The 12,570-nt window shown below is 42.5% G+C and overlaps 1 protein-coding gene across 1 annotated transcript in view; it reads left to right on the plus strand.

Annotated features, from left to right (window-relative positions):
* The first annotated feature begins 1,698 nt into the window (after positions 1-1,698).
* The window catches only part of PRKG1 (protein kinase cGMP-dependent 1), a 1,078,644-nt gene continuing 1,067,772 nt past the window's right edge, over positions 1,699-12,570 (plus strand). Inside the window, exon 1 of the mRNA XM_033841580.2 lies at positions 1,699-3,177. Coding sequence (XP_033697471.1) covers positions 2,867-3,177 — 311 coding nt within the window. The 5' untranslated portion in view covers positions 1,699-2,866. The remainder of the gene's footprint in view (positions 3,178-12,570) is intronic.

The raw sequence follows: 12,570 nt of genomic DNA on the forward strand, positions 1-12,570 counted from the left end.
CTGGATTTTGCATATACAATTATAAAGTATTTAAGGGCAATTTTACTTTTTCATCGTATAGGCTAATACAACCAAATATGTTCTTACACCTTAAATACCTTTTAAAGTGTAAGTCAATTGTAATAGTCATATCTTCCCAGCTGTTTAGTTTCTTTGCATTTATTACAACAGATTCCTGACTCTCACTATGGGATTCATCAAGGAATATATTTTGTATCACAAGAATTCCATTTAAAATGAAAATGTAACATGGATATATCCTGTAGTGGCATGTAGATATGATAGCTTAAATAATGAAAAATATTTACATAACAGTGGAAGAAACTTCACTTTTGTTAAAAAAACCCCACAGAAACCTGACTTTTTTTTTGGTTGAACTGCTATTTTTTATTTTGGGGGAAAAATGCTTTAGTTTCTTTTATCCTTTTTACATGTAGACAAGCTTTCTACAAATGAAGAAGAATCTCCTCTACTTTGTGCTGCTCAAAGAGATTAAGTAAACCCCATTTAAGCCTCAAATGAGCCTTAAAACATAACTCTGCTTAGCAGTTGTCTAATGATGTCCCCTATACATTGCTCCTGATATATTTTTAGACATAAACTCTTGGGCTCCTGCACCCTATAATAGATCTATAGGGAAAAAAAGTCTCATTTAGTTTTAGACATTTTGCCATGGAATTAAAGAATTCCCATAGGTTAAATAAGATAAGAATTTGGCCTTTTTCCTGGGAGAAGGAAAATGTCACGGAAGCTCTTTTAGAATGGAGTCAGTTATACAAAGCCAGAGCACTTCTGCTTGGTTTAGTTTTAATTAAAACAACAATAATTCAGAACTCCTACTTGCTGCTATCAGTATCTGTAAGTTATTCATGTTTATTTTGGGGAATTATCCACTTTATATATTACATTCTGAAAGAAACGCACTTCTGAAAATATCCATGTTGGAAAGCAGAAAAATTAAGTGTCATATCATTTGTACTGAGAGAATTAAATCATCATCTGGGTAGAAGAATGTTTAGGACTATATATCCTTTTTCATTTATACTTCTAGTTACAAACAAGTACACTTTAAATCAAAAAGCTTATAAATGTGACATTGACTAGCTGGTTCTGTTCTTTTCTTTCCTCCCCTCCCCCTCCCCATTCTTTTCTTCTTCTTCTTACTTAGATAGAACAGGCTGTGTATTCAATAGCAAAAGTGAGCACTTTTTTGGGGGGGGGACTGATATATATGTCCTTGGCTAAATTTAGATTCCAGTGAATAGTTCTGGATTGCAATTCAGAATTTTAATTTATTTTCTACCTACTTTGTTTTATTTGCTGTTAAGGAATGGCCAAATAGAGCATCGAGGATTATAACACTGAGTTCTCAAGAACAGTAATTAGAGAACTGCAGTTAAGATGCTAAAATTTTAAATGATTTGGTGAAGATTTAGGTAAATATGAGGAATTTAAGTATTATGGAGGATTCTAAACACGATGGGAGAATTACCCTTGGACAGAAAGGATGCTACCTAAATTGTCATCATTTTAGGAAATATTGAGCAGGCAGGGATGGGGTCGGAGGTGGGAGTAGGTGGAGGGGGGCGGCACTTTACCACAGCCCGTCTAGGATCCTCCTTTTCTTTAAGATTTTCCCTCTTCTTCGAAGTTTGTGTCTTGCCATTCAAGTGGAAGGATACAGCCCTAACGGCTGGGTTGTCAAGGAAGTAATTTCAAAGATACGGTTCCATTTCAGGATGAACTTTTTGGAACTCTGCAACGATTTTGACCCGCCCTGCGCTCCCCGCCCAGAATTCAGCACAGGGAAGGAGCAAGACCGTTCCATAAACTATTCCGCAGACACTGGTTTAAGTGGGAGGGGCAGTGGGGAAGCTGAGCAGCCCTCTGGGGCACAATCCCGTTTCGACCCTTGCCCCAAAAAGAGTTCATTAATCCGTGTTTGAAAGGAGCGGAAAGGGGAGTCATTCGCAGGAGCTGGCAATGCTGACGGGGGAGAAAAAAAATCAGAAGCTCCCTCCCTCATCCCCAAAGGCGCCTGGATGTGAGTGGAAGTCCCTCCCCTGCACGGATACTCTCTCCTTTCCTGAAAGGCAAGTTTGTTTTCAAGCGTTAGCCACCTGTGTGAGGCGCTCCCCGTGAGAAGGGCTGCGTGGAAGACGCGAGAGCTCAGCCACAGGCTGGGGAGCCTTTCTTGGTGAGGCTGGCGGTCCAGACACCTGCAGAACTCAGCGCGCTGAGCATGCAGAGCCCGCTCTGCCCTCCCTCGTCGCCAGGATTGTAGTCCCACGTCCTCCAGCCTGGTATGCTCTGGAGCCGGTTAACGCTTCCCGAGTTTGCGCGGGGTCCCCCCGGTCCTCTCCCGCCCGCCTCCCCGCCCCCAAAGTAGTGCTCCCGCCTCGCTCCGCCCGCGCAGCCCTCGGCGCGCTCAGAGGTTTATCGGGCTCCCCACACGCTCCGCCGGCTTCCTCCGGCGCCCGGCGTGAGTGACCCGGGCACGCCTGCCGCGGCCTCGTAGCCCCCATCCGAGTCCCTTCTCCCGCTCCCCTGCCATCGCGCTCCCGGCTCTTCTCCCTGGCGCTGCGGCGCCCACCGCGGTTCAGGTTGAATACCGGTTCGACCCGCCTTTTGGCTCATCCCAGCGCTCAGCCTCACAGCCCGGAGAAGTGGAATCTGCCCTGAAACTCTCGGTGGCTGGAGCCGGGAGACTGGGCATGCTCAGAAGCCAGGGCTGGCTTTGGTCTCAAGTAGGAAGCTTTCGCACTCGGGAGGCAGCAGCGACTTTGGGGAAAGTTGATCGGAGAGGGGAGGACGCCCCAAGACGCGGAGCAGCGGCAGGAAGGAGCCCCCGGCAGCCCCGAGGAGCATGGGCACCCTGCGGGATTTACAGTACGCGCTCCAGGAGAAGATCGAGGAGCTGAGGCAGCGGGATGCTCTCATCGACGAGCTGGAGCTGGAGTTGGATCAGAAGGACGAACTGATCCAGAAGCTGCAGAACGAGCTGGACAAGTACCGCTCGGTGATCCGGCCGGCTACCCAGCAGGCGCAGAAGCAGAGCGCGAGCACCTTGCAAGGCGAGCCGCGCACCAAGCGGCAGGCGATCTCCGCTGAGCCCACCGCCTTCGACATCCAGGATCTCAGCCATGTGACTCTGCCCTTCTACCCCAAGAGTCCACAGTAAGCAGGGGTTACGCTCCGGGTCCGTGTGGCACCCTGTCGGTGGGGAGCTGCGGGTCTCTGTATTGTCTGTCGGCCCCCGCCCCTCCCGCTTGCCGTGTCTGTCCTCATCCTCAGAAATGTTTCATTTTAACGGGCACTTCTTGCGGGGCTGTGCACGTTTCTCAGAGTCAGACTCACTGCACCTACCTTGCCTTCGTGTCTTTGTCAGATGTCAAGCTATTCTTTCTTTTTTTTTTTTTAATAAACATATACATTCATATAGGCCCCCTACTGTACGTAGAGTTTGAATGCGCCCCCGGTGTGCATTGTGCTGTGTATGTGTGAGTGTGAGAAGAGGAATAGAAAGCCCCGTCTCCCAAATGCCCTGGCAAACCTGCCCAACCGGAAAATCCTAACTGCAGGCTCATCAGACTTGAAATGAAATGCGTCTGCTATCACCCTTACCTTCTATGCTTTTGTGGCGCTCCCGGATTTCTCTACATGCCGGCGTTTCTCGCTGGTACCCTTCGAAGCTGATGTTCTGGCATCATCAAAGTGTCAAAAATAAGCAAATACACATATGAAAGGGAAGATTTTTTGATTTCCAGAATTCGACGACATTTACAATCCACCTGTGGAAGCCTAGTCTGTTGATTTTTTTAAAAAATATATTTTTAAATAACATCTGAGGGAGAATATTGCTTATTTTCCTTAAGGAATTTATATAATGTTGCTAATGGGGGGGTGTGCCTCTGTCTCCCAAGAGGGTTGCATGTTTCTAGGGTCAGATACAGAGAAGTACACTTATCTTTATTGACAACGTGGGCACATTGTTTGCCTTACTCCTGGCTTCTGAAGCAACTACTCTGGTATTCTAGCATTTTAGACAACTGTGTAGTTCTGATGTCAGTGGGCTTCACAACTTGGGTGGGAAAATTGAATGAAGCTTCTTATACACCACTCAACTCAGAGTTCTTACGGAGAGTAAAGTGGCAGGAGCATGAAGTTAATATGGAATGAGCACCCAGATGAATGGTATTTTAAGTTAATAGATAATGACATAATTGATAAAACGAAGGGTTTTGATACTCTATTCCTAACAGCACCACGTTGGCTGGATGACACGCGTTACATAATAATATGAGGTCCCTGGGAACCCTTCACTTTATAAACACAAAGATTTAATATAAGGAGAAAGAGTATTTGATTGTCTCCATCTGTATTTATTGGATGTGTGTGTGGGGGTGGCTTGTGAGTAGGTACTAATGATACTTTTGAAAACTTAGACGTGTAACTATCCTTGTTGGTTGCAGTAGAGCATTTGCTGTTCCTCATGCAGGTTTAGTTTAAGGAGAAGTTTGTATTCTGTGAGTGTGGGGAAGAGACAATAAGGATAAACATTTCTGAGATTCTAACCTCACAGAGTTGCCCTAATAGTTCAGTTCAGTAGATTTAGATCTGCTTTCGAAACCTGAATGATCTGAATCCACTTCAGCTTTCCCCGGTAAGTTAATTTGCAGTCCTGACATGCTTGCCTGTTTTAGCTAATGAGGTACATGACCATCTCTCCAGGGCCAAGTTTTCCATAATGAAAAAAATAAGTCAAAGACAGCTCTCTGCATCTTTCAGCATTCCATAGGATCCCATTTTAGTATCTGCAGGAATTTGGAGTAACTCAGAGCAAACTCTGCTTTTATAAAAAGACGATTTTAATAGGTTTTATTTGAAGCATGATCAAGCCAGCTGATAACTCCGGTGAAACATTCTATCAGGCAAGATCTAAAGGAATCTAGGCAGTAGGGACCGAGCTGTATAATGTAAGTTTTAGAAATCTCTTAGTGCTTGACATGTAGAGCAACTAGATTTTTTAAAAAATCCATGGTGGAAGATGAAATTAGTGTGGCAAATAATTCACAACATTCTGTCATAATAAACATTTTACCTGTTGAACCATACTGTGCGTTCTGATATTTATTTAATAACTTGTGCTTTAAGGAAGTCAACTATTAAGGTATCACCGTGATGGTTTTGGTGATTCTGAAGGATTATACTGAAGAAGACGATAGAATGAATGTCTTCCAAGCTTAAATAATTTTGGAAAAACATCTGTTCTTTTTTCACACTTACATAAAGAAAACTAGAATAAAATTTGCTTAAGTGTAGAGTACCTTTGGTAAGAGAAAGAGAAGTATATTGTATGCAAAACGATTATTCTTATGTCATTTGAATGATTGTACAAGATGGTTCTACAAAGAATTAGGAATTTTTGCCAAAGTGAAGGAGACTTGTTTGAATTTCTGTTTATTTCACTATAAATAATTTGATTATACCAACTTACTGGCAACAAGTGTTTATATCTTTATATTTTATTTTTAGTACAAGTTAAATTTGGTCATCATTCTTAAACTTACAGATTATTGGGAGTTGGAGTTAACATGAAACCATCTAAATAGTCCAAAATTGATTTCAAATTTATGGTCATGTAGTTTTCTATTCTCTTTCTGTTGGATATAGGTGACTACCCAGGGAATGTCCTATTCAATTATCTATGTGTGCAAATATGTTTGTTTACTTTTTGCTTACCGAGGTTATCTTCTGAGGATTAGAATCTTTAAAAACTTATTTTTTTAGTGATTTCTTGACCATTTGAAAAACAGTGTAAAATATAAATTAACGTAACATATTTGATTTGGAATTTTCCCTGTAAGCTGGAATTGGAGGGAAGGCTGTGTCAGATTCTAGCATAGAGCTGGGGCACTCCTGCTGCACCTGTGAGGCAGGGGGGTTGTTTTGGTTTGTCTCTTTCACATGTGTCTAGAAATAACCCTTAAGCCCTTTTTCTGTTGTCATTTGAAGAGCAAAGAACTGATTAGCAAATTGGAATCTATATTCTACTACCAAATATCTATTTGAGAAGGTAAAACTATTAGACTATGTTTTGAATTAAATTAAGCAAATAAACCCTTAAAAATGAAAACTATATAAAAATATTCATTTTATGAGATCAGCCTATTGATTATATATAGAGAGTGGTTCTTACGGATTCGTAAAGTAATTTTATTTCATGCTCTTTTATTCCTGAAAATTGACTCTGTAATAGATTAGAACATTCTGTCACTGGTATGTTGATCTAAACCCTTAACCTATTGTAAATATTCTCAAATCCTTTCCATTTTGCTGTCATAGGGCTCTGTGTTTTTTTCAGTTGGTCTATAAAGCCTTGAGTTCCTATCAAAAGTTGTTAGTGTCTCTGTGTTTTTGTTAAGCTGTTGCTTTTCACCCTAGAGAAAACTGAATTTCAAAGAAGGATGACATATTTTGATTTGTAGTGTTACGCCTTTTGATGGTGAAGTACTTTGGAGAGCTGAGGATAGAAAGAAATATATGTTCTTATTTTTAGGGAGGCATTAATTTTAGCAAGATCTTATCTGATTTTTTTTTTAAACCTTGACATTAGTACATTTCAGGAGAAATAGAATCTTCCTAAAGGCTGTCTGTTAAATTCTGTAGGAAGTTGGGAGAATTCTAGGATTTTAGTGTAATCATAGATGGCATGATATTAAAACATAGATTTCTTCATAGGTAGCAGTTAAATTTCAAATATGCCCTATAGCTCAGTTCAGTACTTTTATGGGATGCACCATGTGCAAGTTAGTGTCATGCGTTAGAGACGAGAATTGTGTAAGTCCTATGAAGGAGTTAATCAGGGCTTAACAATGCTGCACAAGTAAATATTCTAGAAAGTAGAGTAAGGTAAGTCACAGAGGAGATACCTAAGACAGGTGGCAAAATATAATTGAGCCCATTTAATTTTATGGTATCAGAAACTCTTGTGGAAGTAGAGGTATTTAAAGTAAGTATTTGATCGATGGCCATGATTTAGGTGAGTGGTGATGGGATAAGAGGGGTGGGGTTAAGGTGAGGAGGGCCGTCAGCCAAGGGAAAAGACAGCAAAAGAAAGCAGAGGGTACATCTGGGGAATGACAGCAGCTAGTGGCAGTAACAGAATACCGTGGTGGAAATTGAGGAAAAGCAAGTTTAGGCCAGAGAGAATCAGGATGAGTAGGTGAGAGGGCACTTGGCGCTTGTTTTTAGAATAATTGAGGGGTGTGTGTGTGTGTGTGTGTGTGTGTGTGTGTGTGTGTGTGTGCGTGCATGCACGCAGGTGTGTGGGCACAAGCGTGCACTTTACACCAAGGACTAATTGCTACCTGTTAATGAAGCTCTGCATCTCAGATGTCACTGCAGTCCACCGTCTCCCACCAGCACAGTCCTGGTAATAACTATAACTCTCCTGACTAGGTAAGAATATTGAATTTAACCAAGCAGCAGATGATTAAAACTCGCAAAGAAACTGAGTTCCACTCGTAAAGAAAGCAAGCTCCTCTTTCCACTCACTTCTAAATGTTCCCCCTGGAAACAATCTGATTTTGTGCCACAGACTAGCATGGCAGATTCCTCACATACCCAGGCGAACCGGACCTACATGAGAATTGAACCTGAAGTCGATTTTTGAAATTCATCTTTCTTGTTCTTGTGGAGGAGTTCAATTCCAACTTAACATTATTCTGATAGACTATCCAATTTAAGTTTGATTGTTAATTTGACATCATGGTCTGTGGCAGTAAAATTGAAGTTGTGGCAGCCTTTATAAAAATAAGACCAGGCTGCTAAAACCCTATGAGGGTGTTTGGAAGCATAGTTGTGTGCCCCTAAAATGCGGCTTATAATGAAAATACTGATAAGCCCTTCAATGGAGGAGCTCCAGAGACTGCCTGAGAATATAAATGACCAACTTCCTTGCTCTACTGAGCCACATTTCCAAGCTCCTGCTACTTGTTATTTCACTGAAGAGTTGGGTTTGGAGTCCTAATGGCAAAGGGTAGAAGAAGGCAGACGATGTTTCTATTGTTGCTGTTTGTAGGTTATAAGGCATATGGACACATTTTTTCTTTCCTGTCTGCCTAGCAGTGGAGGGTCTCCATGGTATCCTAGCAACCAGATTCGAACACCAGGCTGCTTGCTCTTTCTCCCATCTCTACCATAGGTGCTGCCGCCCATCCCAGAGAACTGGGTCCGATGCTAGCACTCAGACGCTCCGACTTGAATGTTCCACGTCCTGAGGACGCAAGACAATATGATAAATAAGCACGTGCTGAAAGCAGCATTTACCAGTATGCGCAACAGCTTATTATGCAATCACATCTGTGGCACTTTGAATCCTAATCTGAACTGTTGGGCTGGCGCTGTTTACCACCCCATGCCTGACAGCCCTTCTCTACTTCCTCACGCCCAGCCTTCTGACACCGATTCCCCTTTCCTCTCACCATCTGACTGCATTCCTCGGCATCTCCTTCAAGTGTATTTTCTGGGAAGTTAACTACGTGCAGCCTGTTTGAAATCTCTGAGTGTATTTTGTTTGTAAGAGCAGAGGGATGTTCTCCCTCCAAAACTGTCATGTAAATATAAACAAGGGCTCAAAATCTGTAGCTACTCAAAACATGTTGTACAAAAGGTGGGACTACTAATATACTCTCAGAAGTGTCTTGTTTCTGAATGGATTTTATATTCAGAGTCATTAATAGGAAAAAAGCAGGAGAGAGTGGGAAGAAGAGATGTGTGTCGGGGGGGCAGGAAAGGGCAAAGCGAGATGACTATTGTGAAAGCTATGCCATGTTTGCAAAGAAGTTGGAAAGGAGCGATGGGCTTTGTGGGCAAGTGAACAGGCAGTGAGACTGGAATGGAATTCACAAGTAAGATAGCACTTCGTGACGCCCGAATTGGAGTCTACCAGAGGCTGGCCTCCTCTGGGAGTGGGAGCCATACTGGGATTTTGGCAGAAAGTCATTAAGATGTTTCCCTCTAGACCAGTGCTTGTTTTGAATGCCTTGTATTGTCCCTTTGAAACATTCCTTAGTCTGATACCAGGGAGGGCTTGGTGGTCTTCATGCAGTCCACTGTGCAGTGCAGAAAAAGGAATGAGGAGGGCAAGTCAGTGCATCACTCTTTCTGAAAAAATAGGTCAGAATGGCTAACATTTATTGAGCACCTACTCTGTGGCAGGCCACTGCCCCTTGTGCTTTACATAGATTGTCTTTTTTATCAAACAACCTTGTGAGGAAGACTCCAGATTATCCTGTTTCATGCAAGGAGCAGGACAGTAAAACTCGGAGAAACTAAGTAACTTGCTTAAAGTCACACACTTTATGAAAGGCTGAATCTGAATTGGAACTTGCGAGCCATTCTCTTTAGCCATTAGGTTCTTCTGCTTCCCAAAGGGGTGTGAGGATGAGGCAATTGCATGAAATCCTAATAAATACCATATAGGCTGTTCTCAGGCGAGTATTTGTTCACCAGTAGTTAAATAGGAAGCAGAAGAACTTTGGGAAAAGTGGAAAACATAAGATAGGACCATGGTTCCCAAACTTTGCTGCACATTAGAATCATCTGGGGAGCTTAAAAAAAACCAAACCAATTAAAATCAGAATGTCTGGGGGTGGAAGCCAGCCATCAGTATTTTTAAAAGATTCCTCAGATAATTGCAATGAACAGCACAATTTAGGAAACACTCTGATAGTTAGACAACAGGGTGTGTGTGTGTGTGTGTGTGTGTGAGAGAGAGAGAGAGAGAGAGAGAGAGAGAGAGAGAGGTTAAACAAACAGGATAAACTTTCCACTTAAAAAATTGAATGTTTCTATTGGCTAAAATCTTTAAGTACTAGGGACTTTAAAAAAGCAGATTTTTTTGGCAAATTATAGGTGTATACTATTTAGTTAATACCTTATTGTTTATTCCCCCAGGTAAGTGATCATTACCTTACCTAGTCCATCAGTTCTCAACCCTAGGCTGCATATTAGAATCACCTAGGGAATTTCGGAAACATCTTTCCTGGGGGGTGCCACCTCCAGAGATTCTGATTTAATTGCTCTCTGGTGGCCTGCAGGTGGAGGTATATTATTTGAGCTCCCAAGGTGATTCTTATATGCAGCCAGGACTGAGAACCTTTTCTGCGGCCCGTTCCACATCAGCTGTTACAGGCTCCTTGAATTCCCATGCTTTGGGAAAGTACTTTCCTTGGTTCCCTTTTACCAGTCCCAATCCCCTGCTTGCAGTGGAGCCAGGCAGCTCCAGCTCCCCAATTTCCATAGCAGCTGCACATGTCAGTGTCACTGTGCTCTCTGGGGTGACCCGCAAGGACCTGGGGCACAGAAAGTGGCAGCAGCTCCTTTCAGTGGGTAAGTACGCTTCCTCTTTCCTGCCAGCCATGAGCCATGGCCACGGCTCATGTTAAATGGTTTAACTTTGAACCAAATGGTTTTAACTTTGAAATAGTCCTCATGAAAAGGAATGGCAAATAAATACAATAAAAAGCCCACTGTGAATGTAGCATGTGATGTATCTGTGATGTGTCAGATATGACACATCAGGATCAGCCATCAACCCAAGTTTGTTTTTCCACTCTCACTGAGGGGAGCTGCTGTGTTAGCCAATAAGACTGTTTCCTGGTGTCCCAGATGCTTTTATGAAATGTTCGGTGTATAAAGGTGAAACAGTGACGAGCCTCCCTTGGAAGAGCAGTACAGGGCTTGTAGCGCTTCTCCTTCTGGTATGTGATGTCTCTGTAGCCAGCTACAGTTTTTTTTTTCTCCTACAGATATTTTATCCTTTTAAGGCAAACAGCCTGAGCTCAGGCTGAAGAGTACTTCCCGAGGAGGCTTCAGAGAAAGCAGAGCTACCACAGCAAGCTCTCAGCCCCCTTTCCAGACGGTTTGGTCTGAGTGAACAGATATGGTCACTGCAGGCAGACGAGAGGTCTGATGTGACACCTGCAGTACAAGAATCTCGGTGGGTCCCTCAGAAAAGCTCCAGAGGGAGCTGGGAATCTCTATGCCCTGTGGTCATAACCTCACTGCTGCCCCTATTGCCAGCTTTTTTGTCTCTTTCTTGCCCTCTTTCCTCTTATATTGTTAAAAACTCCTCAAGATGTTCCTAATTGTCTCTGATAGGAGCCTATTTACATTTGTAATTTAATCATTATCTTCTCAGGTGAGGCCCAGCCAATATGGCACTTTATATAAGTGATGAAAATAACTAATATAATTGCAAATACTTTTTGGTAAAAATAATCTCTTTAGAATGGGAGTCAGCGAGAAGCTTTCTTGTTTCTTTCCACCTCCTTCTAAAATATGAAAATGTATTCAGCTGACAGGTAGCATGTAAAAGCAGAGTAGATGTCATGAGACTGCCCAGAGGACCTGGGACATTAATTATGCAGGGAAGTTAATCATAAGGAAAGTAAACACTTTCATTATGAATCCAAGTTCATGTCACGCATTTGATTATGGGACTTAAATGGGAAGCACAAGAGGAATTAGCAACAATAAAGAAACACGAACAAAAGCATGTGTTCACTTATATGGCTTAGCAGTTAGAAGCAGAATGATGGGTAAGAGTTGGTGGTAGGACACTAGGAAAGTATCTGTGTCTTAGAGTTCTTATAATCCAGGCTATGAAAGGATGGGGGAAAGGTATAGAAAAAGAATCAGTGACAATTTAGTGTCAATATATACTACTTCCACTTGCATCAGAATTTTTTTTTAAATGTTAATTACCTTTACCTGTCTAAAGATCATAAGTGCTAATTAAACTTCACCAGAATTCCTTTATGACAGATGCAACTTCATTGCCTTCCGTATAGAGGTGGTGTAACTTAGGGCCTGCAAAAGCATAAGTAAATAGCTTAAATTATTAATATGTGTCAAAAGCAGATCTCCTAGTGCTGTTGACCTTCTAATGCTCAGTTGTATTTTCTCACTTCCAGACCATACCTGCTCTTTACGAGTAGTGTTATATTTCTTTGAACATGAAATAATTATAGTATCGGCCAGTTTAATTTGGTTAATTGCATTCCATGTCAGTGATGACAAATACACTTTAGTTAAGCAAAATACTCTTGTTATTTTCTGAATCAATTGTATTATGGTGCCATCAAGCTTTCACCAGATCTGGGCCAAGGAGTAATGAGATAACGTGAGGGAAAAACATCTCCTTTCTGGATATACTGTGTATCATCTTAATGGTCCAACTCTATCAATAAGTTATAGTGTTGACAGTGCTTCTAAGTCTGGACTGGGAGGAAGGAAAAAAGGGTTGTCATGACAAGCTGGGAATTTTATTGTTTTTTTTTTGGTTTGTTTTTTTGTGGTATACGGGCCTCTCACTGTTGCGGCCTCTCCTGTTGCGGAGCACAGGCTCCGGACGCGCAGGCTCAGCGGCCATGGCTCACGGGCCCACCCGCTCCGCGGCACGTGGGATCCTCCTGGACCAGGGCACGAACCCATGTCCCCTGCATCGGCAGGCGGACTCTCAACCGCAGCGCCACCAGGGAAGCCCCCGGGAATTTTACATTT

This window comes from Tursiops truncatus, chromosome 16 (genome assembly GCF_011762595.2).
Source record: "Tursiops truncatus isolate mTurTru1 chromosome 16, mTurTru1.mat.Y, whole genome shotgun sequence".
NCBI lineage: Eukaryota > Metazoa > Chordata > Mammalia > Artiodactyla > Delphinidae > Tursiops > Tursiops truncatus.